The sequence below is a fragment of the Zalophus californianus genome, chromosome 7, assembly GCF_009762305.2.
Source record: "Zalophus californianus isolate mZalCal1 chromosome 7, mZalCal1.pri.v2, whole genome shotgun sequence".
In the NCBI taxonomy this organism is placed as follows: domain Eukaryota; kingdom Metazoa; phylum Chordata; class Mammalia; order Carnivora; family Otariidae; genus Zalophus; species Zalophus californianus.
The window spans coordinates 117999671-118025826 of record NC_045601.1 but is presented as its reverse complement, the minus strand read 5'-3'; the positions used below and the strand labels follow the sequence as shown (position 1 = coordinate 118025826).

The 26156-nt window shown below is 55.0% G+C and overlaps 1 protein-coding gene and 1 long non-coding RNA gene across 13 annotated transcripts; one reads left to right on the top strand and one right to left on the bottom strand.

Moving 5' to 3' along the window:
• Positions 1-1698: 1698 nt before the first annotated feature.
• NOTCH4 (notch receptor 4) lies at positions 1699-24062 on the bottom strand. Of its 10 annotated transcripts, none has more exons than XM_027601530.2 (30): positions 23882-24062; positions 23059-23140; positions 22582-22730; positions 20759-21106; positions 20561-20683; positions 20207-20443; positions 19935-20090; positions 19424-19618; positions 17875-17988; positions 16510-16623; positions 16300-16422; positions 15303-15462; positions 14326-14471; positions 13903-14055; positions 13564-13647; positions 13258-13433; positions 12785-12935; positions 11742-11926; positions 9356-9608; positions 9008-9120; positions 7690-8213; positions 6710-7093; positions 6429-6604; positions 5693-5912; positions 5459-5540; positions 5227-5365; positions 4405-4700; positions 4041-4188; positions 3439-3536; positions 1699-3251 (listed from the first exon to the last, which is right to left on the bottom strand). In XM_027601530.2, the coding sequence occupies exons 1-30, from the start codon at positions 23937-23939 to the stop codon at positions 2538-2540; spliced, it is 5901 nt and encodes a 1966-aa protein (XP_027457331.1). In that variant the 5' UTR covers positions 23940-24062; the 3' UTR covers positions 1699-2537. The 10 variants fall into 10 exon arrangements, 9 of the variants coding, with proteins under 9 accessions (XP_027457331.1, XP_027457327.1, XP_027457328.1 ...); XM_027601526.2 differs by having other exon boundaries at positions 1700-3251; positions 22582-22874; XM_027601527.2 differs by having other exon boundaries at positions 1701-3251; positions 5468-5540; positions 22582-22874.
• On the top strand, positions 2890-14851 carry LOC113926536. Of its 3 annotated transcripts, none has more exons than XR_003521344.2 (5): positions 2890-3028; positions 3418-3569; positions 5719-5870; positions 10360-10426; positions 14696-14851. It is a non-coding gene; the product is annotated as an uncharacterized LOC113926536 (long non-coding RNA). The 3 variants fall into 3 exon arrangements; XR_003521343.2 differs by lacking the exon at positions 2890-3028 and adding an exon at positions 3143-3282; XR_003521345.2 differs by lacking the exon at positions 2890-3028 and adding an exon at positions 3143-3282 and having other exon boundaries at positions 5651-5870.
• Positions 24063-26156: the final 2094 nt, after the last annotated feature.

Genomic DNA, 26156 nt, shown 5'->3' with positions numbered 1-26156 from the left:
GGGACTGGGAGGGGCATGGTTCCAGTGGGAAGCAGAGGACTGAGAACCAGGGATGTTGGGCCCTCAGACATATACATATACCCCTGGCAGCGGCTCCAACACATGGTGAGTATTCAATAAATATGCGTTGAATAGTTATCCCTGCCCTCCAGGTGCTTACTGTCTATTCAGGGTACAAGGTATGTACCAAATGTGAGACGAGGGTCAGGGGAAACTTTCCTCTGGTCATGAATGAAGGATATAGAAATAGAAAAGGGAGACAACCACCTCCGTGGCTTGGTCCCAGTGCTGGTCAGGCTGCCTGGCACCAGGGTGGGAGCAGGACTGAGATATTTTAGGACCTCTAAATGGCAACCTGCCATACTGTGTTAACAGCTGAGTGGCTGGGAGCATGAAATGTGATGAAGAGATCTGGTTCTACCACTTAATGCCTTGAAATCTTGGGCAAATAAAATCTCTGTGCCTCAGTTTCTCAAAGAGTAAAATGGAATTTTGACAGCACCTGCCTTGTAGAGTTGATGTGAGGATTAAATGTGATAAAAGTATTTGGCGTATATTGAATGCTCAATAAATGGTAGTTACTATTGGCTTGAAAGCCAAAATGCCTCATGCCTCCATGTCTCAGGCCCATCACCATTTTTTTTTTTTTAATTTTTTATTGTTATGTTAATCACCATATATTACATCATTAGTTTTTGGTGCAGTGTTCCATGATTCATTGTTTGTTCATAACACCCAGTGCTCCATGCAGAACGTGCCCTCCTCAATACCCATCACCAGGCTAACCCATCCCCCCACCCCCCTCCCCTCTAGAACCCTCAGTTTGTTTTTCAGAGTCCATCATCTCTCATGGTTCGTTTCCCCCTCTGACATACTCCCCTTTTCTTCCTCTCCTGTTATCTTCTTTTTCTTTTTTCTGAAAATATGTTGCGTTATTTGTTTCAGAAGTACAGATCTGTGATTCAACAGTCTTGCACAATTCACAGCGCTCACCGTAGCACATACCCTCCCCAATGTCTATCACCCAGCCACCCCATCCCTCCCACCCCCAACCACTCCAGTAACACTCAGTTTCTTTCCTGAGATTAAGAATTCCTCATATCAGTGAGGTCATGTGATACATGTCTTTCTCTGATTGACTTATTTCACTCAGCATAACACCCTCCAGTTCCATCCACGTCGTTGCAAATGGCAAGATCTCATTCCTTTTGATGGCTGCATAATATTCCATTGTGTATATATACCACATCTTCTTTATCCATTCATCTGTCGATGGGCATCTTGGCTCTTTCCACAGTTTGGCTATGGTGGACATTGCTGCTATAAACATTGGGGTACACGTACCCCTTCGGGTCCCTACATTTGTATCTTTGTGGTAAATACCCAGTAGTGCAATTGCTGGATCGAACGGTAGCTCTAATTTCAACTGTTTGAGGAACCTCCATACTGTTTTCCAGAGGGGTTGCACCAGCTTGCATTCCCACCAACAGTGTAGGAGGGTTCCCCTTTCTCCACATCCCCGCCAACATCTGTCGTTCCCTGACTTGTTAATTTTAGTCAGGCCCATCACCATTAAGGAGGTATAACCATGTTTCTGAAAGGTGGATAATGTTTGAGACGCTCTCTCCATCTTCCTCAATTTGAGGCTTTAGGAATAACTAAATGCCCTTGGAAGAAGACAAAGGATATGCATGGTCTAGTGTGTGTGTGTGTGTGTGTGTGTGTGTGTGTGTGGTTTCTCCCTGGGCTATGAGAGATTCCTGCCTTCAGATGATACTTTAAATTAACACAGTACCCCCAAATCTACTTATTCTTGTTATTGAACTGTACTTAAAGCTCCATCCAAAGGGATGACTTTGACCTTAGGGCACAAAATTCGGAAAACACTATGCAGTCATTTCCATATTTTTTCCCATTCCACTCAACTCATCCAAAAAAAGGTTGACTTCAAATAAGCTTTATTATGGGTTGACAGTTTTTCTTAAATACAGTGGTGACCAGAAGAATGGCGCCTCATCCCTGCGATGGTTTGTTGAGGAGGAAAGTGGGGAGAGTGCAAGGAATCATCAGCCGGAGTGGTCCCTGCCCCCCCCCAACTTCAGCACCTACACCAGTGCCTGGCACATAGTGGGCACTCAATAAATATTTGTCAGCCATTTGTGGGAGGTGGCTGTAATGGGTGATAGAGGCTTCCTTTGGATACCATATACAGGAAAGAACGTCTTACATCCTATATGTCTGCAGTTACTGGTTCCAGTTCAGAGGTACTTCCCCAGTTCCACTTCACCCTTCGGTAGCCTCTCACCCTTATTTTCTGGGAGAAGGGCTGGGCCCTCGTCATTCCAGCACCCTAAACCCTTTTTCCAGGGCTGCAGTTTCTCTACGTGGAAGACGGAGTGGGCAAACATTCATTTGGGGAGGACAGCATACTCATGACCCCTCACTTTTGGGGCTTCAGGATCTTAAAATCTGGAGTCTTTCCAGACTGTCCTATAATGGGTGCCCACTTTCAGAATCCCTCCCTGTCACGTAGCGTCCTATTTTTGACACTCGCCTCCCGCGTTTAAAGGTATTACTTGGTGGGTCGGGGGACCCCAGGCAACTTGAGGGGATCCCCGCTCCGGGGACGGCGTAAGACAGGGAGGCGGGATCGGAGTGTTGGAGGTGGGGCCGCAGGTTCCCAGGGTCACCCAATCGCAGGGCCAGTCATCAGCCGAGGCCATACCCCCGCTCCCGGAAGCGACCCCGGATCTTCCTTGCACTATCGCTGGGTTGGGCCGAGGCCCGCGCATGCCTGCAGAAAACCTACGGGCTCCGGGGGGCAGGCCGCCTCCTGCTCCTCCTTTCGAAAGACTCTGGCAATGAGAGTAGGCTCCGCCCCCACGCGCGGCCCATTCTACGGACAAAGTCTGGGCTTGCAGACATGCTCCGCCCCCACGCGGGCCGGCTCCGGCCGACAGCGTCCGGCAGCGCGACAGAGCCCCGCCCCCACGCGGGGGCAAGCTTCCCGACGCGGTCCGCGAGCGGGGTAAGGGGCCCGCCCCCCGGCCCGGCGTGGTTTTGTGATGCGCCTCCAGTGACCCCGCCCCCTCCAGCAGCGTCAGCAGATCCCAGTGGTTGCGCTGGCGGGCGATGTCCCCGGGCGCTAGCCCAGCCTGGTCCCGCAGTCCCCGGGCTGCTCCCAGGCCCAGCAGCAGTTGAGCTACCTCCACCGCCCCTTCTCGGGCCGCGAGGAACAGGGGCGTCTGCTCCTATGCCGGAAGAAATAGCCAGGGGGGCGAGGTCAGGGAGGTCCACGCCCACAGGGTGGCTCTTCCGGGCTCCACCCACTTGGCCACTGGCCCTTCCCCCTTCAGGTTGGGTGGCGTTCCCGCGCTTTCCGCCTCTCCCACGCCCCGTTTTGTTTTGTGTTTGTAGGGAACCAGCTCCCGGTCTAACCCTGCTGTCTTGGGCGTCTTTATCGGCTCCGGCCTGGAGAAGGGAGCGGGCGGCCCGGGCGTTGTTCACGGCGGCGGCCCAGTGCAGCGCGGTTTTTCCTAGAAGACGACGTGGGTGGTTGTTACTCTGAGGTTGGGGAACAGACGCCTGCGTTCCTCTTTCCCACGGATTCTGGTTTTGGGGGAAGGACTTATTTGGGCCCGCGGGGTTACCTCAAAGGCGGAAGCGTTGCCCGGGTGACCGCCGGCCGGCAGGAAGCCTTGCTTCTCGTCACGTCACCGGCGCGCGGGAGGGACAATGGGGCATTGTTCTGGGCTCGGTGGGACCGGGAGACCTCCCCCCACTAGACCTCTGCCCCTTCTCCCAGACACTCCTTCCTCAGCCTAGTTTCCAGTGGGCTAGGGCGGTGTGTGTATGTTGTTGAATAGGGATAGAGTTCCATACTGACATCGCCCCGCATATTTACCACCGGGACAGCTAGGTGGGAGGGAATCCCCCAGTCTCCAGTTGGTCCCTCTGCTGCTTCCTTTTTTTGCATCTTATCTCACACCCCATCTGTGCCACTTCTCCATAGCACAACTCCAGCCTCTCCAGATCCGTACCCCATTTATCTCTCGCCCCCACATCTGCTTGGGCTGCGATCAGTTCTTCAACCAGGTCCTCCACCGCCAGCCTGGCGGCCAGCATCAGGGCTGTTGTCCCGTCCTCTGTCCGTGCATCCACTGCAGTCTGTCTGCTGCGGAGTAGGAGCTGGGGGTCCAGAGAGGGCCAGTGACCCTGGTATGTCCTGGACAGCTAGCTCACACTCTTAATCAGCTCCAAATCCGTATATGGTCATCTGTTGTTTCTCTTTCAGATCCCCAATCTCACATCACCTTCCTCTCTGCCAACCCTAGGGGATGCTTTTCCTCGCTTTACTTAGGAGTTTGCCCCCTGTTCCCCTTAGCGACCCCGGTATGCACTGACCTGGCAAACCTCCCGAGCATCAGCAGCCACAGCGGTGTGAAGAGGGGTGCGCCCTGCTCGGTCTGGCTGGTTGGGGTTGGCTCCAGCCGCAAGGAGGCGGCGGGCAGCGGTTGGCCGGGAGAATCGGGCAGCCAGGTGTAGGGGCGTCTCCCCAGTGCCCACAGTGTGAGCCTGGGGACAGGCCCCTCCACCCAACAGGGGTTCCCAGGGCTCAGGGCTTCCCAACCATGACCCCTGGAAGGTCCTGGACTCCACTCCCCCACAGCAAACTGCTGACATCAGGGGTGTCACCCCATCTGTGGGTGGGAGACATGAAGAATGGGAGACAAGTCAATCAAAAGGACATAACTGGGAGAGGAGAGCATAGAGGTTCAGGGAGAATCGTAGCCTGAGGTGTCAGGAAGCCCAGCGCTGGCTCTTGATTTTGTGTGGCTTTTGTCAAATGACTTTTTTACTTTTCTCTGTGCTTCAGTTTCCTCATCTGTAAAAGGAGCCGGTGGGCCTTAATTCTTAGACATTCTAAAGCAGTGGTTCTCAAACTTGAGTCTGGATCAGATTTACCTGGAGGGCTGGTTACAACACACATTCTCCAATGTCTCAAATTTCTGAGTCAGTAGTTCTGGAGTGGAGCCTGAGAATGTGTATTTCTAACAATTTCCCTGGTGATGCTGATTCTTCTGCCCTGGGACCACACTTTAAGAATCACTATTCTAAGGCACTAACTCTAACATTAATTTTCTCAGTTCTAATATCAAAAGGCTTTCTGATTCTAAAAGAGTCAAAGGGAGTTTTCCTTTTCTTGGTCTGGGTTGGCTCACATACCGGGTCCACGGGTGTCCACGTCAGGGACATCCATCTCCGATTCCTGGGGAGGAGTCAGCATGGCTGCCTGGGGGAGCTCCTGACAGTCACCGCTCAGAGGCCAGAGCGGGCACTTGGAGGGTGAGGCCGTTTCTTCAGCCTTAGGATCAGAACAAAGATCAGTGAAGGAAGGATGACTCGTCCCTTCAACTCTGCCATTACCTCAGGACCATTCCTGCCCCAGTGCTTTCACCTGGCCCACCTCCTCTCCTTCCTCGGGGCCTGAGCACATCACAACTCCATCCTCATCAACTTCTGCATCTGGCTTCAGTGCCCTGGAAGGGGGTGTTTGGGTAGAGGACCGTCAGGGTCCCCAGGATTTCCAGCAGCCTTCCTCCCCCTCTCCCCTTCCTCTGTCAACTTCTGATCATAAATATCTCCACAGGAAAGAGTCCCCTTCTTGAGTCCCTTTCCTCCTCACTCTTACTTGAGGCCAATGCTGTCTTCACCCAGGGGAGGCCGGCGTCTGCGGGGAGCTGGCTGAGTTCGAGGCCTTCTAATGAACCCAGGGGGCAGCCAGAGGGCCCCGTGCTCTCGGCGCCGCCTCCGGATGAGCTGAAGGACGAGAAGAGCCCCAAGGGCCAGGAGAAGCACCCCGGCCACTGGTGAGCACAGCACAGGCCAGGGAAGCTGGTTGGTGGGTGGTGCTGGCGGGAGAGACACAGTCACAAAAAGAGACCATTTCTCGTGAGGCTGGGCACTACTCTGAGACTTTTGGGCAAGTGCAGTAACTTCTTTCATCAGTTTCCTCATCTGCAAAGTAGGAATCATAATAGTACCTGCCACATGGCATTGTTGGGAGGATTAAATGAGTTGATACTGTAAAGCCCTTAGAACAAGGCCTGGCACGTAGTAAGTGCTATATGGGTTATGATTCTTTCGTGTCCCGTGAGCTGTGTGACAGAGGGATGATTGGATTTAGTAGAGAGGATGGACCAGATGATAAAGGTTAGGATAAAGTACGTAGGGAAATGAGGAAGGAGATTGAAGAGCAAATGGGCCATGAGGAGATCCACTTAGAGAATGAGAGGTTCACGAGGGTCAGTCTCCACACAGAACATTTGGGGTCCCTGCAATCCTGTGTCATTTGGCTTCCATTGCTGCTTGCTGGCATGGAAGTGGGTCTGGGAGCAAGGTCAGGGGAGATGAGGGGGGTCACCTACCGGTGCCAGCACGAGGATGGGCAGCCAGCAGGGGGCCCGGCAGCAGGTGCTCCAGGGCCCCCACTGCCGCCATGGCGGCCAGGAAGCGGAGCAGGAGCCCAGGATCCCAGGGACAGCGGGATGCAGGGTGGTCAGGGCCACAGCGGGACAAATCCACACCCATCACCACCACAAACCTGTTGGGGAGGCGCCACAGAGACGCCTGTGTTGGTCCCTGGCTCTCTTCCCTCCACCCATCAAAAAACCGGTGTCTGCTGCATCCCCCTGCCCGGCCTTCTTACCCGGTGCTGAGAGAGTCCGTCTCCTTGCCCACAGGCTGTGTGTGAGGGGTTGCTCTCTCCTGATGTGAGGGGTCCAGGGCTCCTCCTAGCTCCTCTTCGGCCTGGGCCCCAGGATAGGGGTACACCATGTCCTTGCCATCACTATCCTTCCTTACCCAGAGCCCCACTCTCAGAGTCAGGGATAGGACCCGGGCCAGGGCCAGCAGCTGCTGGTCCAGGGCTGGGGGGCTCAGCACCACCAGCAGGGCCAGGGAGGGCCCCCATTCTGAATCCCCATCTGTAGGCCTGCAGTCACCCCCATCCCAGCCACATTCGGCAGTGTTGCAGCCTTTCTCGCAGTGCCCGTTGTGGAAGTGATCGTGGCAGTACTGGTCATAGGCTGGACTGTGGGGTGAGGAGAGGGGGACTCAGGATCCCCAAAGAAACCTGACCTCCTTCTTCATTCCAGAGAGATGCCTGATATTCCACTGCCTCTAGGGCACTGGTTGCTAAGTGGGGAGAGCTCCGGAGCAGTGGGCTTGGTCAGGCCCTGGATGGCAGGTAGCCCAGACCCTCTAATGTCTGTGATGCCTTTGTCTCCTAAGACTGTCCCCTCTTCCTATTGTCCCAAGCTCTCCTGTCTCCCTGAAGGAGAGTCCAAGGCCCTTTTCCCTCAGGGGTGCTGGTTGCTAGGGGAGATCCTCCATGGCAACGGGGCATAGAGAAAGAGGCCTGAGGCCAGAGCTCCCACAGCTCTTAGAGAGGAGCCCAGACAGAGGCAGTACCCTCCTTCCTGGTCCCCATGTTAAATATTGATGCTGCCCTCCTCCCCTGGGCAGGAGCCTAGTGTCTTCTACCCCTACTTAGCAACAGTTATTAGGGTGGAAACTCCCTGGAGCCTGAGGCTGTGGTCACACTGCAACCTAGAGGCATCTGTGTCCTTCCTCCTGCCTCACCCTGCCCTCCCCGCCCCCACCCCCAAGTCAGGGTTTCAGGCTCACGTGCAGGCCGGAGGAGTCTCACAGTCGTAGCCATCAAACAAACACTCTGCAGAGTCGCACTGCGGGTGGCACTGCCCATCCCGGAAGAGAAGCCAACACCGGGAGTGGGAGGGGCAGCCCTTCCAGGGGTCTGGGACCCCCAGGGAGCAGTCTCCCCCATCCCAATTTCCTCCAGGGCCGCTGCAGCCAGCGTCACAGGCCCCATCTCCACCTCTGCCTTCACATCCCTTTGCTCCGGGCCTCTGACACCGGGGCCCTGGAGAGCTGGGAGGGCAGGAGCATCGGAAACCTGGGGCCCCCAGCCCAGGGGTCTCTAAGCAACTGCCATTGTGTAGGCATGGAGAAGGAGGGCCACAGCCGTGAGGAGCTGGTGGGGTCAGGCAGTCAGGGCCCCCGTAGCCATTGAGGCAGGCACAGTGGGGTGGGAAGCCAGGCTTGGGGGAGGGCAGACACAGGCCACCATGGTGGCAGTAATGGAGGCCGCAGGAGGGGGCTCTGTGGCTGCAGGTGGGGCCCTCAAAACCCTGTGGAGAGGAGAGAAATATTGGTGGAGGCCCTTGTATTATTCTTTCCACCCCCCGCCAAGCAAACTCTTGGGTTAAGATAATTCAGAGGGTTCTATAGTCTCATATCTGGAAGGGGCCTCAGAGAACATCAAGTTCATCATTTTACAGATGTTGAAACCATGGTCCATGGTATTTTCACACAATGACATATTACACAGTGATGAAAATGGATGAACCACAGCTGTGGCAACAACCTAGGAGACTAAGCACTTAGAGAGTGGTAGTAATTAAATTAATATTATCTTCATCTTTGGACTTAGGATTATATACTTTCTCTTTCTCTGGAAGGGGAACAGGATAGAGAAAGACATAAGTGCATGAGTTATCACTGCTACGGTAATTCTTAGGTTAGGTTTATGGGGTGTTACGTTATAAGAAAAATACAAAGAAGGCTGTGCACAAACCAATGATGTTACTGTATCATGATCCAAGGCTTATGATTAACCTGATTTCATGCATCTGAGGTCCATAAACACACACACACACACACACACACACACAGGTAAAAGAACTTTCCAGGGTCTCACCCAGCTTGACTTTGGGGCCTTCTCTTAGGCAGTGCCCATGATTTCTGAAAATTCCATTTGTGCTACCACCTGATCCTGCCTTTCCCCCTGAACTGCTTCTGAGTCACTCACCCCGTAGCATGGGCTAGCTTTCGCCAAGAATTCCCCTCTAGGACCCCAGCTCAGGCATTCTCGCCTTGCATCAGTGCTGGGGGCAACAGGGAAGACAGCTTTGCAGTCACTCACCTGGGGGCAGTGACAGGTGAAGCCCAGGGGTGGTCCCACTGTAGTCTCACAGGACCCCCCATGGGAGCAGGGCTGGCTCTGGCAGGGGTCTGTCTCCACTTCACACCACTGGCCTGTGGTGGGGTGGGATTAGATGTCACATACGGCTTTGGTCGCTGCCTCCTTCCTAGCTCATTCCTGGGAATTGACCCAGCACTACATGCATGGGCAGAGGGATCCTGGGGCTTATTCTCTGGGGTGCGGTGTGGAGGCAGGGGGATGGACATGTTGACTAGGTTGCCTTGTGGGTGGGGATTGTGAGCTCGGTTGTGCCACAGAAGGGACTGCACACACCTTCCCAGGCCTCACCTGTGTATCCAGGCAGACACTGGCAGTAGAAGGCATTGGCCAGAGAGTGACAGGCTGCCGTGCCTGTGGGGTGGCAGGGCTGGTCCAGACACTCGTCTACGTCCCCCTCACAGCGCAGCCCCACAAAGCCTGGAGGGCAGGTGCAGGAGAAGCCTCCAGGTTTGGGGATGCAGGTCCCATGGTTGTGACAGGGCTGGGATTGACAAGCATTGGATTCCTTCGAGCAGTTCTGTCCACTGTAGCCTGGGGCACACTGTGGGCAAAGAGGGTCAGACGGAACCAGTCATCCAGCCCATCCCAACACTACAGGGGACCCAGCTCAAGATTGTCTGCCCGGCTCTCTCCCACCTTCCAGTTCAAAGCATCATTTAACTCACCATCCATCACAGCCCTGTGTAGCCTAACCCTTCTGTCTCAACTCCATGATACACAGTCGTTTAGTGGTGTGCAACTTAGCCCCTCCAGCAGTCCCAAAGCATCTTATGGTGCATTGCCACTAAACAATAGCTCTGTTTTTGGTAAGATCTCCCTCCCCCAGCCACACCTCCACCAGGCTCTGTCATGCCTTATTAATTTTTTTTAAAAGATTTTATTTATTTATTTGACAGAGAGAAACGGCCAGAGAGGGAACACAAGCAGGAGCAGGGGAGTGGGGGAGGGAGAAGCAGGCTTCCCGCAGAGCAGGGAGCCTGACAAGGGGCTCGAGCCCAGGACCCTGGGATCATGACCAGAGCCGAAGGCAGATGCTTAATGACTGAGCCACCCAGGTGCCCCTTTATTGATTAATTTGTAAGCATTTACTGAATGCCTACTTTGTGCCAGGCACTGTTTTAGGCACTAGGAACATGAAGAGAATTAGAACTCCTCCCCACTTCCATGAAGTTCTCATTCAACCAGAAGAGAGAGACTAGCTAGCATTTATTACATGATTTTTATACATAACCTCATAAAACTCTCCCCCAAACCCTGCATGTGTGTTATCTCATTTGATTCTCACTTTACAGAAAAGGCAAACGATTCCTGGAAATACTGAGTGACTTGCACAAGTTGGTGGCAGAGCTTGGATTCAGTGTGAGTCTGTGATGTCCTAACCGGTGCCCTTAAGCATTTGGGGATTGTTTCATGCCATTCTGCTAGTGGGAGAGGGGTCACTGATGAAGTTCTGTACTGTGGGCTGAGTTTTTGCAAGAGCAAGGAGAGCACAGTGCCAGCAAGGCTTCAGAAAGGTGGAGAAAGAGGGGATTACAGAGAATCCGGGGAGTGGCCAGAGGGTTGGGAGAAGCAGGTGAACGGGGTGTTTGGGGATGTCTGACGGAAGGAGTCTCAGGAAAAGGGAGGTAAAGCTGAGTCATGGGTGCAGGGGTGTTCACTATTAATTAGTACACTGCTTTTGTGTATGTTTGAAAATGTTCATAACAAAAAGTTAAAAAAAATTAAAAAATTAAAGAGAATGGTTAGGGGATCCACATCATGCCTTTTATTCAAAGTCAGGGCCCTTTTTTTTTTTTTTTTGAGAGAGAGAGAGAGAGACACCGACACCTCCCCCCCAAAAGAGGGTGAGGGAGAGAATCTTAAGCAGGTTCCATGCCCAGCAAAGGAGCCTGATGCAGGGCTCGATCTCATGACCCAGAGATCACGACCTGTGCTGAAATCAAGAGTCAGATGCCGACTGAGTCATTCAGGCTCCCCCAGAGTTGGCATCAGGCATCAGGCTGCTCGGACTTGAATCCCAGCTTTGCCTCTGCTGTTCAGTGACTGGAACCACCAGAGAGAGGCCCAAACCCAGACTGGAGAGAAGTTAGGGGCATTTTCCTGAGCAAGGTGCTTCTTGGGCACCATCCAGTGGAAGAGGGGTGAGGAAGGGCACAGAAGAGCCAGTAAACAGGGTGTGTAGGGAAGCCAGCCGCAGCTGGAGCAGAGAGTAGGAGGGTGGGGGTGGGGCGAGATAAGACCCAAGGGTCAGGCCAGGCTGGGTCACTTGGGCCTCGAACTTCACTGTCAAAGAGGTGGGCAGCCACCGAAGCGTTTTAAGCAGGGGAGTGACAGGTCAGCTTAACATTTTCCACAGAGCACCCTGATGGTTGAGTAAAGGCTGAGCCTCCAGGCAGACAAGTTTGTGGGCAGGGACAGGGTGCTCCAGGCCTGCACAGATTATGCCCCACAGGCAATGGGACAAAGGGTGAAGGAGGAAGGACAGAGTTGAGAAAGATTTAGGATGCAAAAGGACAGGGCTTGGTGGTGGGTTGGATGTGTGGGGTAAAGAAAGGAAAGGGAGATGAATCCATTAGTGCCCCTCCCAGTGGCACTGCCCTAGTGCCCCCCCCCCCCCCGCCCTGTGCAGCCCACCCTTGTCTCCCCTCCCCAGCTCTTCTCTAGACCTGCTCACCTGGCAGAGATACCCACTGGGCTGGGCTATGCAGGTGGCCCCGTGCTGGCAGGGCCTGGACTCACATGGGTTCACTCTGTCCTGGCATATACCGCCTTGGAATCCAGGAGGGCAGCGGCAGAAATACGAAGAGCCACTGTCGATGCAGAGGCCTCCATTCTGGCACAGGGAAGAAACTTCTGTGCCTGAGGAGAGAGGCAGACAGGGATGGGCACAGCTAAGTGGGGTGGAAAGGTTCTTGGGGCCCCAGACGGAGCAGAGAGGCTCTTGGGGATCACTAACATTCCTGGGGTGGGTGGAGGCCACTTGGAGCCTGAGGAGTCAGTGACTTCTGGTGCTGAAGAGGTTATAACATCAAGATCCCCCTCCTGCCTGTTCTGCCAGAATGGAGAGAGATACCTCTTGTTAAACTTATTAGACCATTATAAGCAACTGTATTCTTGGTTTAAAACAAGTCTCAAGCAAGCAAGAACTCAAAGGAAACTTTGGGGGTGGGGGGGTTAATTAATGGCTCAAGTCTGTCCCCTGAATTTGCATCCCCTGATGTTTTCTCACTGGGATTCCCATCCCCTAACCCCACAGGAGGCTCCTTCCTGAGTTCTGCTCATATTAAGCCTCATATGAATAAGGGGCGTATTCTTTTACAAGGGGGTTGACATAACATCCAAGTGAGTGGGGAGCAGCAGTTGAGTTGAGTGCAGTTGGGTTCAGTGTGATCTACTCTAGATGCCTTATGATGGTAATGACAGAGTTGAGTTGCTTCACGTTGAGTTATGTCCCAGTAGTTGTGTTAACCTGGAGTCTTGTTGGCTGGACTGGTTGGTGTTGCTTGAGTTGTGTTGAGCATGGTGATAGAAGTTGAGTTGTGTTAGGTTGCCCCGAGGGTGAGGCTGTAGAATCAGTCATAATGTTTGTTCTGTGTTACTTTGACTCTCATTTGGTTGTTTTGGCCAAATGTTGTGTGTGGATGCCCTCAGGGATCAGGTAGAGGGGGACACCCTTTCTCTCTTTATCTGCTCCCCAGTTGGTCCTTGGGTTAGTACCTTGGCTCAGAGCGGCCTTCTGACAGGACAGTGGCAGGTTGCAGAGAGGCCCGGTCCATCCTTGGAGGCATAGGCACTGAAAGGAGGGCCCAGTCTGGAGGCAGTAGGAATTGTGTAGACAGGGCTTCTGGGCACATAAGTCCATCAGAGTCTGAGGTTTGGGAGGGAGCATGAGGCAGGACAGAATATCATGTTTCTCGGCCCAGAGATGGTCTTCGGCTAGCTCCTCAAAATCCTCACCTCCCGGACTCTCTCCTGAATGGCCTGGGGCCAGGTGATAGCTCCCCTCCCCCACCCTGGTTTCCTGTGATACTCACGTCCCTTCTGTTCCATGCAAACCTCAAGCTAGACCTCCACTCCCAGATCCCAAACCCCCTTTCCTGTGGATACTTCTCCCCAGCTCCCTGCTCTGTCTTCTAGAACCGGAGACCCTCCCACCACCGCCTCAGCACACTTGGCTCAGCACCCCTCACCTGGCAGCTGCCTCCCGTGTAGCCAGGGGAGCAGAGGCAGTGGGGACCCTGAGGGCCATCTTGGCAGGTTGCCCTGTTCCTACAGGGGCTGGAACAGGACAGGCACAGGGCACAGTGGGAGGAAGTCCGGGCAATCAAAAGGGAGGGCGTGTGGGACATGGTGGTGAGATGGGGAACTAGAAAGGGAGGCAGGGTGAAAGGGTGTGGGATATGGAATGTGAGGCAGCCTGGAGTCCCAGAGGAGATGGAGAGGAAGGGTGGGGAGGCTGAGGGGCCCCCTCCCTTCCTCTTGGGGTCTTTGCTCACTTGTCTGCACAGCTGGGACGGGTCCTTTCCTCACAGCGTGGGCCCTGGAAACCCGCAGCACAGAGGCAGGAGGAGGTGCCAGGCCTGTTCACACAGGTACCCCCGTTGAGGCACGGGGCTGGAGAGAGGAGGCTGTGAGGGGTGGGGTTCCTTGCCTGTAACCTGGCCTGTGGCCTTAGTCACACCACGCACAGGACATACGCACCCCCCACTGCTGCGCCCGTCAAAACAGCACCCCATCATGGTGCCCAATTAATTTGTTTTCCTACGGCACAGACACACCCTGACCAGTTCCTCTGTCCTCCTGTGGCCCAGCGGGAGGACACAGTGGGCACTCACCAGAGGCACAGTGGTCAGTGCTGGTCTGGCAGCGGGGCCCAGTGTGGCTCAGAGGGCAGGTGCAGGAATAGCCCCCAGGCCTGGGGTTACAGGAGCCACCGTTGAGACAGGGCCCTGAGTGACAAGCTGTCACCTCCTCGCCGCAGGTAGGCCCTGAGGGAAATGAGTGGGGTCTGAGAAAGGGAATCCTCTACTTCCCTGCCCCTTCCTTTCCCTCATTCCCATCTCTGTTTTCTCCCATCCAACCTTTTGTCTTTTCTTACTGTCTCCCGCACATCACCTGTGTTCCCTCCCTGCAGCTCAGGCCCTGTTCTCCTTGGTGGTGACCCAGACCCAGAGACCTTGGACACATGTCTCCACTGGCCTTGCCCTTGATTAGAGGGTGGCCAGCCCAGAATGTCTGTGGCTTAGGGAGGGCCTCACCTGTGTAGCCTGGGGGGCAGGTACAGTTGTAGCCAGAGGGCTGGGGGTGGCAGGTCCCCCCATGGGCACAGGGTATGGAGATGCAGCCCCCCAGCTCTGCTTCACATTCTGGTCCTGTCCAGCCCACATCACACACACACGAGGATCTGGTCATGAAGAGAAAGGGGAGGGTTTTTTCTTCTTCTGGTGTTTTTCTCTTCACCTCCCCTCACCAATGGTCAGACCCCCTAGGACCTCTTTTTTGGTCCTGAGACTCTGGCCCCTTTCCTCAGTGGCTCTGCTCTCAGCATTGTCCCCCTTCCATGCTATATGTAAGAATATGTATGTGTGTTTCTGCTATAACTGTTTATTGTCTGTCTTTCCTCATTAGAATGAAATCTCCGTGAGAACAGACGTGCTCGTGCGCCTGGGTGGCTCAGTCAGTTAAGCGGTTAAGCGTCTGCCTTCAGCTCGGGTCATGATCCTGTCCTGGGATTGAGGCCTGTGTTGGGCTCCACCCGCGTTGGGCTCCCTGCTCAGTGGGGAGCCTGCTTCTCCCTCTCCCTCTGCTGTTCCCTCTGCCACTCCCCAGCTTGTGCTCTCTCTCTGTCAAAATAAATAAATAAAAATCTTACAAAAAAAAAGAACATTTTGTCTCGTTTGTTCTGTGCAGTTCCCCCAGTGCCTAGAAAAGTATCCACACATAGTAGATGCTCAATATTTGTCTAATGTATGATGAATTGGCCCTGGGATCTAATGCTTTTCTTTCTGCTCTGACCCCCTAGCCCTCGGTTTCGCCCGTGATTTATGAACTCTGCCCCCATGGGACTGCACTCATTAGTCACGCCCTCACATTGGCGGTGAGCTCAGCACTTTGCCATCTCCTTCCTCTTCCCTCTTGGTCATTTCCCACAGGCTGGCGGCTCACTGGCTGTCTTCTCCTGCCCTCGCTGAGGAGGACCGGAGGACGGTGCAAGTGGGGAGGCCTGGAGGGTTACCTGTGACAGCGCCCATGGTGGCAGGTGCAGTTGTCTTCAATGGGGGCACAGCCGGGGCTCCCGTTGGGGCAGAGGCAGTGGGCCTTGTCCTCCTGATCATAGCACTCTTGCCTGGGCTGGCACAGGTTGGGGGCACACAAGGGAACCTCACAGAGATGACCTGCGGTGGGGAGATGGGGCAGAGAGGAAACAAGAGTCCCTCCGTGTCCTTGATGGGGCCAAAGCCACTTCTTACATATAACTTGCTCACTCCCCATGAAGCTGTCCTTCAGTGGCTCCCTATTGCTTCAGGATATGGTCTAACTTCCTCAGGATGATACACAGGGCCCTGTGTGACACGATTTTCCTATAACTGCTGCACTCCTCAGGTTTGCTCTGTCATACCCTAAGCTCAGGATGTCCTGTGGTTCCTTAAGTAGGGTGTGCTTTTCTTCCCTCCACACCATTGTGCATGCAGTTACCTGCAGCTAAAACAAGCGCTCTATCATGACAAACTCCTACTCATTCTTCAAGACTCAGCTCAGCCATCACCTCCTCCATGAAGCCTTCTCATCGCTGGTCTTTGTGCTCCTATAGAATCCTATGCAGTCCTCTCCCAGAGCACCTTTGGACCATAACCGACAAGAGACTTCTTGGTCTCTCTGCACTAGATTTAAAGCCAGTTGAGGGGAGCAACTCTCTTATTCCACTGTGTCTGTGTCTGGCAGAGGAGACAATACGCTCCTGCTAAATAAGCAAATGAATGGCTTCCTGTTGAACCCCATCCTGTTTCTGAACCCTAATCACACCATGTTGGGCTCGCTGTGGGCCCTACAGATAACATCTGCAGTCAGCCCAGCTTGTGCGGTTGTGCAGGTTGTGCATGGAATAACTCATGGGGGTTCCAGTCTCTTTCTCTTCTCACATCCCAACCCTCAAAAACCCAGCAGTGACCTCTGCCCCACCCCAAATGGGCTCAACTCTCTGGCCAGTCCCTTCTAACACCTCCCCTGCTGACCTGTGAAGCCAGAGGGGCAGAGGCAAAAGAAGGTTCCGGGGAGATCCAGGCAGCTGGCTCCAGCGGGGCATGGGCCGCTCAGGCACTCGTCCACCTCTGCCTGACAGCGTGGGCCTTCAAAGCCTATGGCACAGCAGGAAGATCAGGGACCTGCCTGGAAGTCTGCTCTTTTCCCCCACTCTCCCCTCCAGCGTTTGAGCCCTGGTTTACCTGGGAGACACTCGCAATGGAAGGATCCGGGCTGGTCCTGGCACTGCCCCCCATTGGCACAGGGAGAGCTCCCACACTCGTTGATGTCCTCCTCACACTGCAAGCCAGTGAATCCTGGTGGGGCCAGGAGTGAGTGTGGAGAGATGGCAAAGGTTGTCTTCTCCCTTCCTTCCTTCCTTCCTTCCTTCCTTCCTTCCTTCCTTCCTTCCTTCCTTCCTTCCTTCCTTCCTTCCTTCCTTCCTTCCTTCCTTCCTTCTTCCTTCCTCCCTCCCTCCCTCCCTCCCTCCTTCCCTCCCTCCCTCCCTCCCTTCTTACCTTCTTTTCTTTTTAGTGACTTTCTCTAGATTTATTAGGGAGTTTGTCACAAATATTTGTGCCTGAGCTGTACAGGTATGATTTCATGGATTTAAACAAGAAATTTAGAGCTAATACGGATATTTAGTCTTCTTTTTACATATATAGAAATAACATCGCTACAAATTATAATGGAGAGAATCTTGTTTCAGATGGCTTGGTTTGGGGGTTCATCTACATGTTTCATTATATAATGAGGCACCAGTTTGGGGGCTTCTCAAATAGTGATTTGAGTTTCAGAACATAACAGAGAGTAACTTGGTGACTTTGTTCTTCATATAAATAAGGTATAACTGGGGTATTTGTGTCAATGCTGAAAATCCATTATATCCAAAGCATAAATGTAAGTCCTGGCCCTTCCCCTCACCAGGAAAGGTGAACCTGGAGGGCTTCCCAGAGAAGACACCCGGGGCAGGTGGAGATGACAGGGGGATGATGCTCAGCCCCCTGCCAGCCGCGTGACTTTGGGCAAGCTACTCAAGCTCTCTAGGTTCCAGTTTCCTCCTCTGTAAAAGGGGAATAATGGAACCGACCTCATGGTGTCATTGAAAGGATTAAACGAGGGAATGCCTGAAAAGTACCCAGCCAAGGGCCTGGCCTGGAGTAGTCAATAAACATCCATTATCATCAGAGCAGGGAACAGAGGGGTCTGGGAAGCTGGAGAAGGAAGGCCTGGGGCAGTGTTGCCCGGGTCCAGGGGAACTCAGGGCCACTCAGGCACTTGAGCAGTGCCCAAGACCAGCCCGGGATCTCCAGGAGCAGGGAGGGCACACAGAGGACTCTGGAGGAGGCTAGAAAGTGTGGTTTGGGCAATTTGGCAGGACAGAGATGAAGGTGGGTGAGCATCCAGGGAAGATTTGGGGAATGTAAAAGAGTTTGGGGAGCAGAGGAGTTGGAGAAATGAGGGCCTCCTTGGCCAGGCCAGAGTGAGCTTCAAGAGGCCTGGGGTGATCACGGGGCCTGACTGTGGGGCAAGGGTGGGGCCGGGGGCTGGAGTGGGTCCACACTCACCGGGCAGGCACTCACACCGGAAGCCGTTGAGCAGGTCGTGGCAGTCCGCCCGGTTCAGGCACGGAGCCGAGGCACACTCGTCTGTCTCCACCTCACACAGCTGCCCTTCCAAGCCTGAGGACATGGAGGTGTGGTGCGGGCTGAGGCTCAGCCAGGTCAGCCCTGCCTGCGCTGTTCGCCCCTTCTGCCCCGGAGGCCGGGGTTCTAGAACCAGCACGTGCTCCCCATCAGGCAGCCCCTCCCAGGGTGCCCTCTGCCTGCGGGTTGGGGAGACGAGCCTGGGGTTCCTGCCGCTCTGTTGTGTGTAGCCCTGCCCCCTCCAGCTGTGAAAGCTCAGGAAACAGGGCACCTGCTGGGACCTGTGGGGGCAGCAAGGAAGTACCTTTTGGGGCCATTCTCTGCATAGAAGATAGGCTCACCCGGCTGGGCTCATGAGCCCCCTCCTCAAGGTACAAATGGGACAAATGGGCATCTGCTTGGAGCTGAGTCAAACCTCTTGTTCTACCCGAGCAGGCCTCTGTGCCAGGGAGACCAGGAATCTCCAAAGGGGGTATTTGAAGGGCGTTTGGGGAGTTTGTTGGTCCCATATTTGTCCTGTATCTTCGGGCTTGTCCTGGTATCCACAGTCCCACCCTGAACTGAAACTGGATCAGTCTCCAGAACCTCAGCTGTCTCCCACTTCTTGCCTGGGGAGTCTGCTTTTGCAGTTCCTTGCTTGGATTGCTGGACCGTTTTCTCTGCTTTTGACCTGGGATGCTGCTCAGTTGAGAAAGGCTGCTTTGTGTAGTGGTTAAATCTATGGAAGCCCTGGGTTTGAATCACGGCCCTGCCACTTACTGGCCGGACAACTCCCTTAACCTCTCTGCGCCTCAGTTTCTTCATTTGTAAATGGGCACAGCAACGATGCTTGACCTCACAGGACTGTTGCCAAGATGACAAAAGGCAGGTCAGATGCTCAGGTGGTACCTGGCACAAAATAAGCTAGTATTTTTCTGGTTTCATTCAGCTTCCTGGTATTGGCTCTGTCTCTATGTCCCTGGAGAGACTTTTCTCCCCCTTAGAACTAGCTTGGAGGTAGGTGTAGCCTTGTGGCACTTTTTTTTTTTTTTTTTTTTTTTCTGTTGTACCAAATCCAAGCACACAGGCCCTTTGGGATTTTAGGGGTTTACTCGATCTCTATAGCGGAGAGTTTTTCTGTGATTAGGAGGAACGTTCTGAGTTGGCATGAGCAGAGGCTGGTGTTCTGCTCTCCCTTGACCGGCTTCTGTGTGCAGCGGACCAGGCTGTGCACTTTACAATGACTATGAAATGAATGCTGCCCCCTCACCCCCAGACTTGAGCAGTGCACAAGCTCACTATCATCTGTGGCAGGCCTTCTCCTAGGAGCTGCAGGTTTCCCAGAGTTTTTATCTGGGGTGGGGAGATGAGAAGCATTCTTTTGTAACTGTCCCCAACTGGCCTGGGGCCTTTTGTGTTCTGCAAGGGTCATGCCTGGGGCGTTCAGGGTTAGCCCCCTGATCCTCTATCCAAGGCCCCATGCATCTGGTACCTGGTGGGCAGAGACAGTGGAAGGTGGCAAGCAGGTCCAGGCAGGTGCTGCCAGGGTGGCAGGGCTGGGACAGGCACTCATTGTGATCAGCCTCGCAGCGGGAGCCCGTGTAGCCAGGGGGACAGAGGCAGTCAAAGGAGCCAGGGGTGTTGAGGCAAGAGCCGCCGTGTTCACAGGGACTGGGGCCTTGCTGGGCTGGGAGGAGAGAAGAGTCAGGAGTCCGAGGGGGCCCGGCATGGAAGGGCAAGGAGGCCGGACTGCCAGGGAAGGCGTGAGGGCCTGTTCGTGGCAGATGAGAGCAAATCAGAGAAAGAGCCGGTGTCTTTAAGATGGAGAAGGACTAAATGGGGCCTGGAGGGCTGAGCATTGGTGAGAAGACCGTGCAGGGAAGGGATGCCAAATCCGGACAAAACCAGGAAAAAAGAGATGATTACATATTTCATTTGAAAAACAATTTGCAGAGGCTGCCTGGCGGCTTGGAGAGGCTCTGATGTGGGCGGGGGTGACGCACCCATCTGACACTCGTCCAGGTCCTGGTGGCAGGTGGGCCCTGAGTAGCCAGGCTGACACAGGCAGAGTGTGGAGCCCGTCAGGGGGTTGGTGCTGCACTGGGCTTCCCTGTGGCACGGCTGGCTCAGGCACATGTCCTCCATGTGGCACAGGAGTCCTGGAGGGAAGGGCGGCCGTGAGGCTCCCTGGGGCCGCTTGAAGCCCCCAGCCGCCCTCCTGGTGCCTCTCTCACTTGCCATCTCTACCGCCACCTCCCCGCGCCCGCTGTCACACCTGTGCGGCCAGGTGGGCAGAGGCAGGAGAAGGAGCCCACGCGGTCAATGCAGGTGGATCCTGGGGCACAGGTAGCGGCAAGGCAGTCATCTAGGTTCTCTTCGCAGCCCACGCCCCCCCAGCCGCTCACACACACGCAGTGGAAGCTGCCAGCCGAGTTCTGGCAGGTTCCCCCGTTTCTGCAGCGAGGAGGACCCTGAGCCTCACATTCGTCCACATCTTCAGAGCAATCCCAGCCTGCAGGGGGCGGGGTGTGGAGGGGACAAAGGCTGGAGCTGGGAGCCCTCTGAGGAGGAGAGGCCAGGGGCGGACCATCTGGGCCGCAGGTGCATGGACTTGGCTTACACGACTCACCTGTCCAGGCCTCTGGGCAGAGGCAGGCGTAGGTGCTCAGCCCATCCTGGCAGGTGCCCCCATTCTGACACTGGTGGCCAGCACAGTCATCTGGATTCACCTCACAGCCTGGGCCTGTGAAACCTGACAGGGTCACGAGATTAGCTGAGGGAAGGGAAACTCCCTACCCAGGGAGAGGGGCTGCAGATGAGGACACACCTTGGGGGCAGAGGCAGAGATGGAAGGTAGAGTCTCTCCCGGGAACCAGCTGACAGGTGCCCCCATTGGAACAGCCACTAGCGGGGCAGGGTCCTGGCTGAAGGTCACAGTGTGGACCCTCCTGCCCAGTGGGGCAGAAACACCAGAAAGATCCCAGGGTGTTATGGCAGGAAGTGCCCTTGGGGCAGGGTCCAGGGTCCAGGAAACACTCGTTGATATCGTGTTCGCAGGCATGGCCCTCGAAGCCGGGTGGGCAGAGGCACTGGATCTGGGGGTGTGTGGCCAGACACACCCCTCCATTGATGCAGGGGTTGGCCGAGCAGAAGTCGTGAACCTGGCACTGCTCGCCTGAGGCAGAGGACAGAGGGGGCTGTCGGTGGCACTGCACAAATCCCAGCTCATCCGAGAGAACCCGGCTCCCTGCCTGGGTTGTCTCTGCGGCTGATTTTCACGTTTCCTTCCCTTTCCTCCCATACCCGCTTTGCCCTGCTCCACCACCCCTTGCCTCAGTTTGGCCATTCTGGAAAACAGGACCTGTAGTTGTTGGTGGGATTGGCCCTGCTGGCCCTGTTGACTGATTGGCCCTGCCTGAGAAAATCTTGGTCCTTCCTGTGGTGACCTTTCCTTGGTGGGGAGGTGAGAACCACCCCCCCCGCCCCCGCCACCCCGGCCCCTGCAGGCAGGAGACTTAGCACTTTGCTGGGCCACAAGTGGCTGTGTGCCCTTGGCCAGTTGTCTGGCCTCCCTCTTCTGGATTCCTTAATCTTTAGGTGGGTGCGGCGTTCCGGATGATGAGGAGACGCCCCTCGCAGCCGTTGGCACAGGGGCAGTGGCCGCGGTGGCGGCTGACACTGAGCTAAGCCGGCACCTCCCGAGCATCGCCCCCGGTCCTCAATACGGACTTCAGCTGACAACGAAGGATGTGGAGAGCTAGTGCGAGGGCACATGCCTCCGCAGTGGCAGGGCTGCCACTGGGCCTGGGAAAGGGCTGCCCAGAGTCCCTGCTCGGAGCACTGGGTCTGGCAAGCTGCCACTGATGATCCTTGTTGTCACACAGCCTGCTCTCTCACTCCGGAGTCCTCAGGATTACCCGGGCAGTTAAAACATCTCCATGCCTGGACCCACCCCAGCCCCACTACATCAGCCTCTCTGGGATGTTCAGGGCTTCCCAGGTGATTGCTGTGCGTCGCCAAATTTGAGAAGCCTTGTTTCTAGTCCACCGCTCACAGCGCACTTTCCCGCCCCTGTGGCCTCCACTGCCCCGTCCGGTCCGCTCCATCCCGGTGGGTCAGAGGAGCCTTACGCTCCAGGGGCTCTCTGCTGTTCCGCACCGCTGACCGCTTCCTCAGGCTAACACACCTTGCCCCAGGGCTGCACCCCTCTTCCCAGGACTGACACCCATTCCTCTCTCTGGGTCAGATCCTTTCCACCCTCGTTACCCCTCCCACCAGCGCGTCTTTCCAGGTGCTATTATGGGCTCCCTGTTCTCAGTAATAGAGGCCATTCAGATGCCCACCACCTTGTGCTAGGTGTTAACCCTCTAGCTGCTGGGTGGAGGGGCCAGGAAAGGGGCCAGCGTGGGGCACTAAGGGGGCTATGGCCGTGGCCATTCACTGACGGGTTTGGAAATACTTCAGCATTTTAACCACTGGTATGGCCGGGCTGGAGAATGTCAGTCTCCGGTAAATGGTCAGCAAGAGTCGGCTTCTTGATTCTCACAGGCTCTGTCCTCAGAAGGGCTCCCTGTCGCTCAGACTCCAGTTCTATCTTTCCCAGCCCCCTGCTCTTGCCTGTCCCTTCTCCCCCACCCCTGCAGTGCTCACCTGTCCAACCAGGCAGGCAGGAGCACTGTGGGCGGCCTGAGGCCTGGATGTGGCAGCGGCCCATTTTGGAGCAGAAGGAAGAACAGGGGTCCTGGAGCTGGGCCTGGCATGTCCGGCCAGTGAAGCCAGAGGGGCACGTGCAGGAGAAGCTGGGGGCCAAAGGAGAGGGAAGGCTGGGGGAGCCTGGGAGGGTGGGAAGCAGGGCTTGGCAGCTGCCCCCATTCTGGCAGGGCTGGGCATCCACGCAGGGGTCAGGAAACTGGCATGTCTCGCCCAGGAAGCCAGGGGCACACCTGAGTGGGGGCAGGAGAGAGGAAGACTCGCGTCCCTGGGCCCTCTTTGCCCTCCCACCTCCCTCCTTTGCTTTCCTTTCTCTTCGGAGCCTTCGCAGCCTCCCTTTCTCCTTCCTTCCCATCCCGCCTCCGCCCTGCGCTCCCTCCCCCTTTCCAGTCTCTCTCTCCCAGGAGGCACACTCACTGGCAGGTCCCTTGTCCCTGAGATAGGTTCAGGCAGGTGCCTCCGTTGGCACAGGGTCCTGGGAAGCCCCCACAGTGCAGCGCTGGGGGTGGAGATGAGGATGGCATGGGACTGGGGCGCTTTGTGCTCCCCGGCGCCTGCTCTGGGTGCTCTGGAGGGACCTGCCTGCAGCAGCTCCACACATGTGCTGTCAGCCACCGTCCCCGCTGTTTCTGGTCCCCACGCCCCGGCTGCCCCTCCTCCCAACCGCAGGCTTCTAGATCCTCTCAGCTCTTAATCCCCAGCCCCTTTCCTGTTTGTTCTCCAGCCTCCCAAGTCCAGCCGCAGGCTCCATCCCTGGGAAGCAGGACAACAGGGCTCAGGAGGGGGGCCCCAGGGACGCCAGGAAGGTGAATGGCTGAGACGTTGAAGGGATTTCCTCCCGGAAGGGCCCAGCATTGAGCCATCTGGGGGGTGGGGACAGCTGGACTGGGAAAGGGACTTGGTCAGCCCTTGACCTTCCCATGTCTCCATCTCCTGCTTTCTTGTCATAGCCTCCCCTAGCAGGTGGTCAGTTTTTTCCCCCTTCACCTCCTGAATGTGATTGCGAGGGCCTGCTGTCCCCCAGCTCCAAGGTCAGCTGGGTTCTCCCCGGGGGCGGGCACCCTCCCACCCATCCCCTGATGTCACCGCCCCTGGCACAGGCCCCAAAGCCTGGTTTGTGCAGCTCCAGGGGCAGAGTCCTCCCTCCCTGTGTGAAACTCTCCTCCATCCAGTGTCCCCTGCCCCCAACCCACTGACACCCTCTCAAGGAAGCCCCCACCTCTCCCGCCCCATGCCTCACCTCTGCTCTCGACGACTGAGTGACACAGCAACAACAGCAGCAGTGAAGGGGGCTGCATCCCAGAGCCCCTGCCCCAAACCCAGACCCCTGGCCGCCTCAGGCAAGGACCCTGAGAGCCCTCACTGAGGCAGCAGCCACCTCCTCTGCTCTCACGGCCCCTTCCTCCTCCTCTGCCCGCTGCAAGCCTCACGTCTGAGCTGTTTCCTGAGTCACACAATGTCCTGGACACCCTAGCGATGGGAGGGGGAGGAGTGCGGGAACATTGAGGGGGATGAGGGAGGGGCCTTCTGTCCCCGACAAACCCTGGGGAGAGGGCGGGTGGGACTGTGTGGCTGCAGGGTAGGTGATAGAAGGCGAGCACCGGGCTGGTGGGGAGGCTGGGACTGAACCCTATTGCGTGGTCTCCCCTTTCTAGAGAGGAGAATGGCAAGGTGGCTGCCCCTTGCCTTGGGAGGGTCAGGACCGGCAACAGAGGTGTGGGGTGCTGAGACTTCTCTTCCAGGTCCGTATCCGTGCTTCTTGGACAATCTGCAACTTTCCATAAGTTGAAACCACTAACTTTGGCAGAGGGAACCCAGGGCACTGCTTGCCCTTATCTTGGCCCTTGCTGGGGGCTTAGTTTTCTCCTTTTGGGGAATAGGCAACATACTGGGTTGGTTCTGGGGGGAAATCTAAGCCTGCCTTTGTTGGGGAACGTGTAAGGACATCATCAATGATAAATGAACATTGTCGATACTAAAATCTGCAGTCTGGATTATCCACAGCAAACACTACATTTGGGTAAGTTCCCTTCCCCTCCTCCACCACAGAGATCCCTGGGACGCAAGGAATGCCAGTGTTTTTTTTTTTTTTTTAAGATTTTATTTATTTATTTTGAGAGAGAGTGTGAGCGGCGGGGGGGGGGGGGGGGGGGGGGGGAAGGGGCAGACGGAAAGGGAGAGAGAATCTCAAGCAGACTCAGAGCTGAGTGCGGACCCCGATGCAGGGCTTGATCCCACAACCATGAGATCATGACCTGAGCTGAAATCAAGAGTCGGATGCCCAAATGAGTGGACACCCAGGTGCCCCAGGAATGCCAGATTTTGAATTCAAAATTAGAGTAAATAAAATGACAAAAGAAAAGTCATGGCCTTGAGTCATCCTACCTTTGTGAGTCAACCCAGGACAGCTTTGGGGTCAGCCGTACACTGAGTTCCTCTAGTAGCACTGAGAACTGAGAGTCTGGTTGACAGGAGGTGTCATCCACAGCCATGCACAGCCCCCCAGCACTGGGGTACCCAAGGCTGCAGCCTGGTATGCCCAGGGTACCTTCCTTTTTTAAAACCCTTTTTACTTGGAAGTCATTTAAAGCTCACAGAGAAGGGGCAAGGATATAATTCCAGGGTACTCTTCACTCAGAATCACCCATCAACATCATGACCACAGTTGCTCAACCTGATTTTTCTAAATACGCGGTACTTTTTTTCTGAGCCATGTGAGAGTAAGCTGCACACAAGGTTATTTCTTTACTTATGAACACATGGCTGTGAATATCTTAAGAACAAGAACATGTTTTACAAAACCACAGTACAATGATCAAAATCAGGAAACTTAAATTGATACAATACTATAATCTACGGTCCGTATTCCAAACTTGCCAGTTGCCCCATAATGTCCTTGGTAATGAATTTTTTTCTTGGTTCAGGATCATGCCTTGCATTTAGTTGTCATGTCTTTTCAGCATCGTTTAATATGGGCACAATTCCTTGGACTGACTTTGCCTTTCATTATATTAACATTTTTGAAGAAGACAAGTCAGTTGTTTTGTAGATTGTTCCTAAGTTTAGGTATATCTGATGTTTCTTCAATTTATGCACTGTGGGCCAGGAATACCACCGAAGTGAGGCTGTGTCTTCCTCAATGCAGCACACCGGAAGACCCATGGGCTAGCATGTCTTAATGGTTAACCAGTACCCCACTGTTTGATAAACGCTCATTCATTGAAACCACTTTCCCATTGTGGGGGCATTTAGGTGGATCTCAAACCTTAAAAATACTATATGCTGCAATAAAGATTCTTGAACATATTTGCATGGTTGTCTAAGTTATTTCCTTAGGCTGAATTCCTAGAAGTGAAACTACTGAGTCAAAGGGTCAAAGGATAGACTTATTTTAAAAGCTTGTAAGTGTTGCCCAACCAGTCTCCAGAAAGCAGACAGGACTGCACCTGGGTGGTAGTCTCTGTGCATGCCCTTACTCTTTCCAGCCCTGGGGATCCGAATACTTACCACTCTGA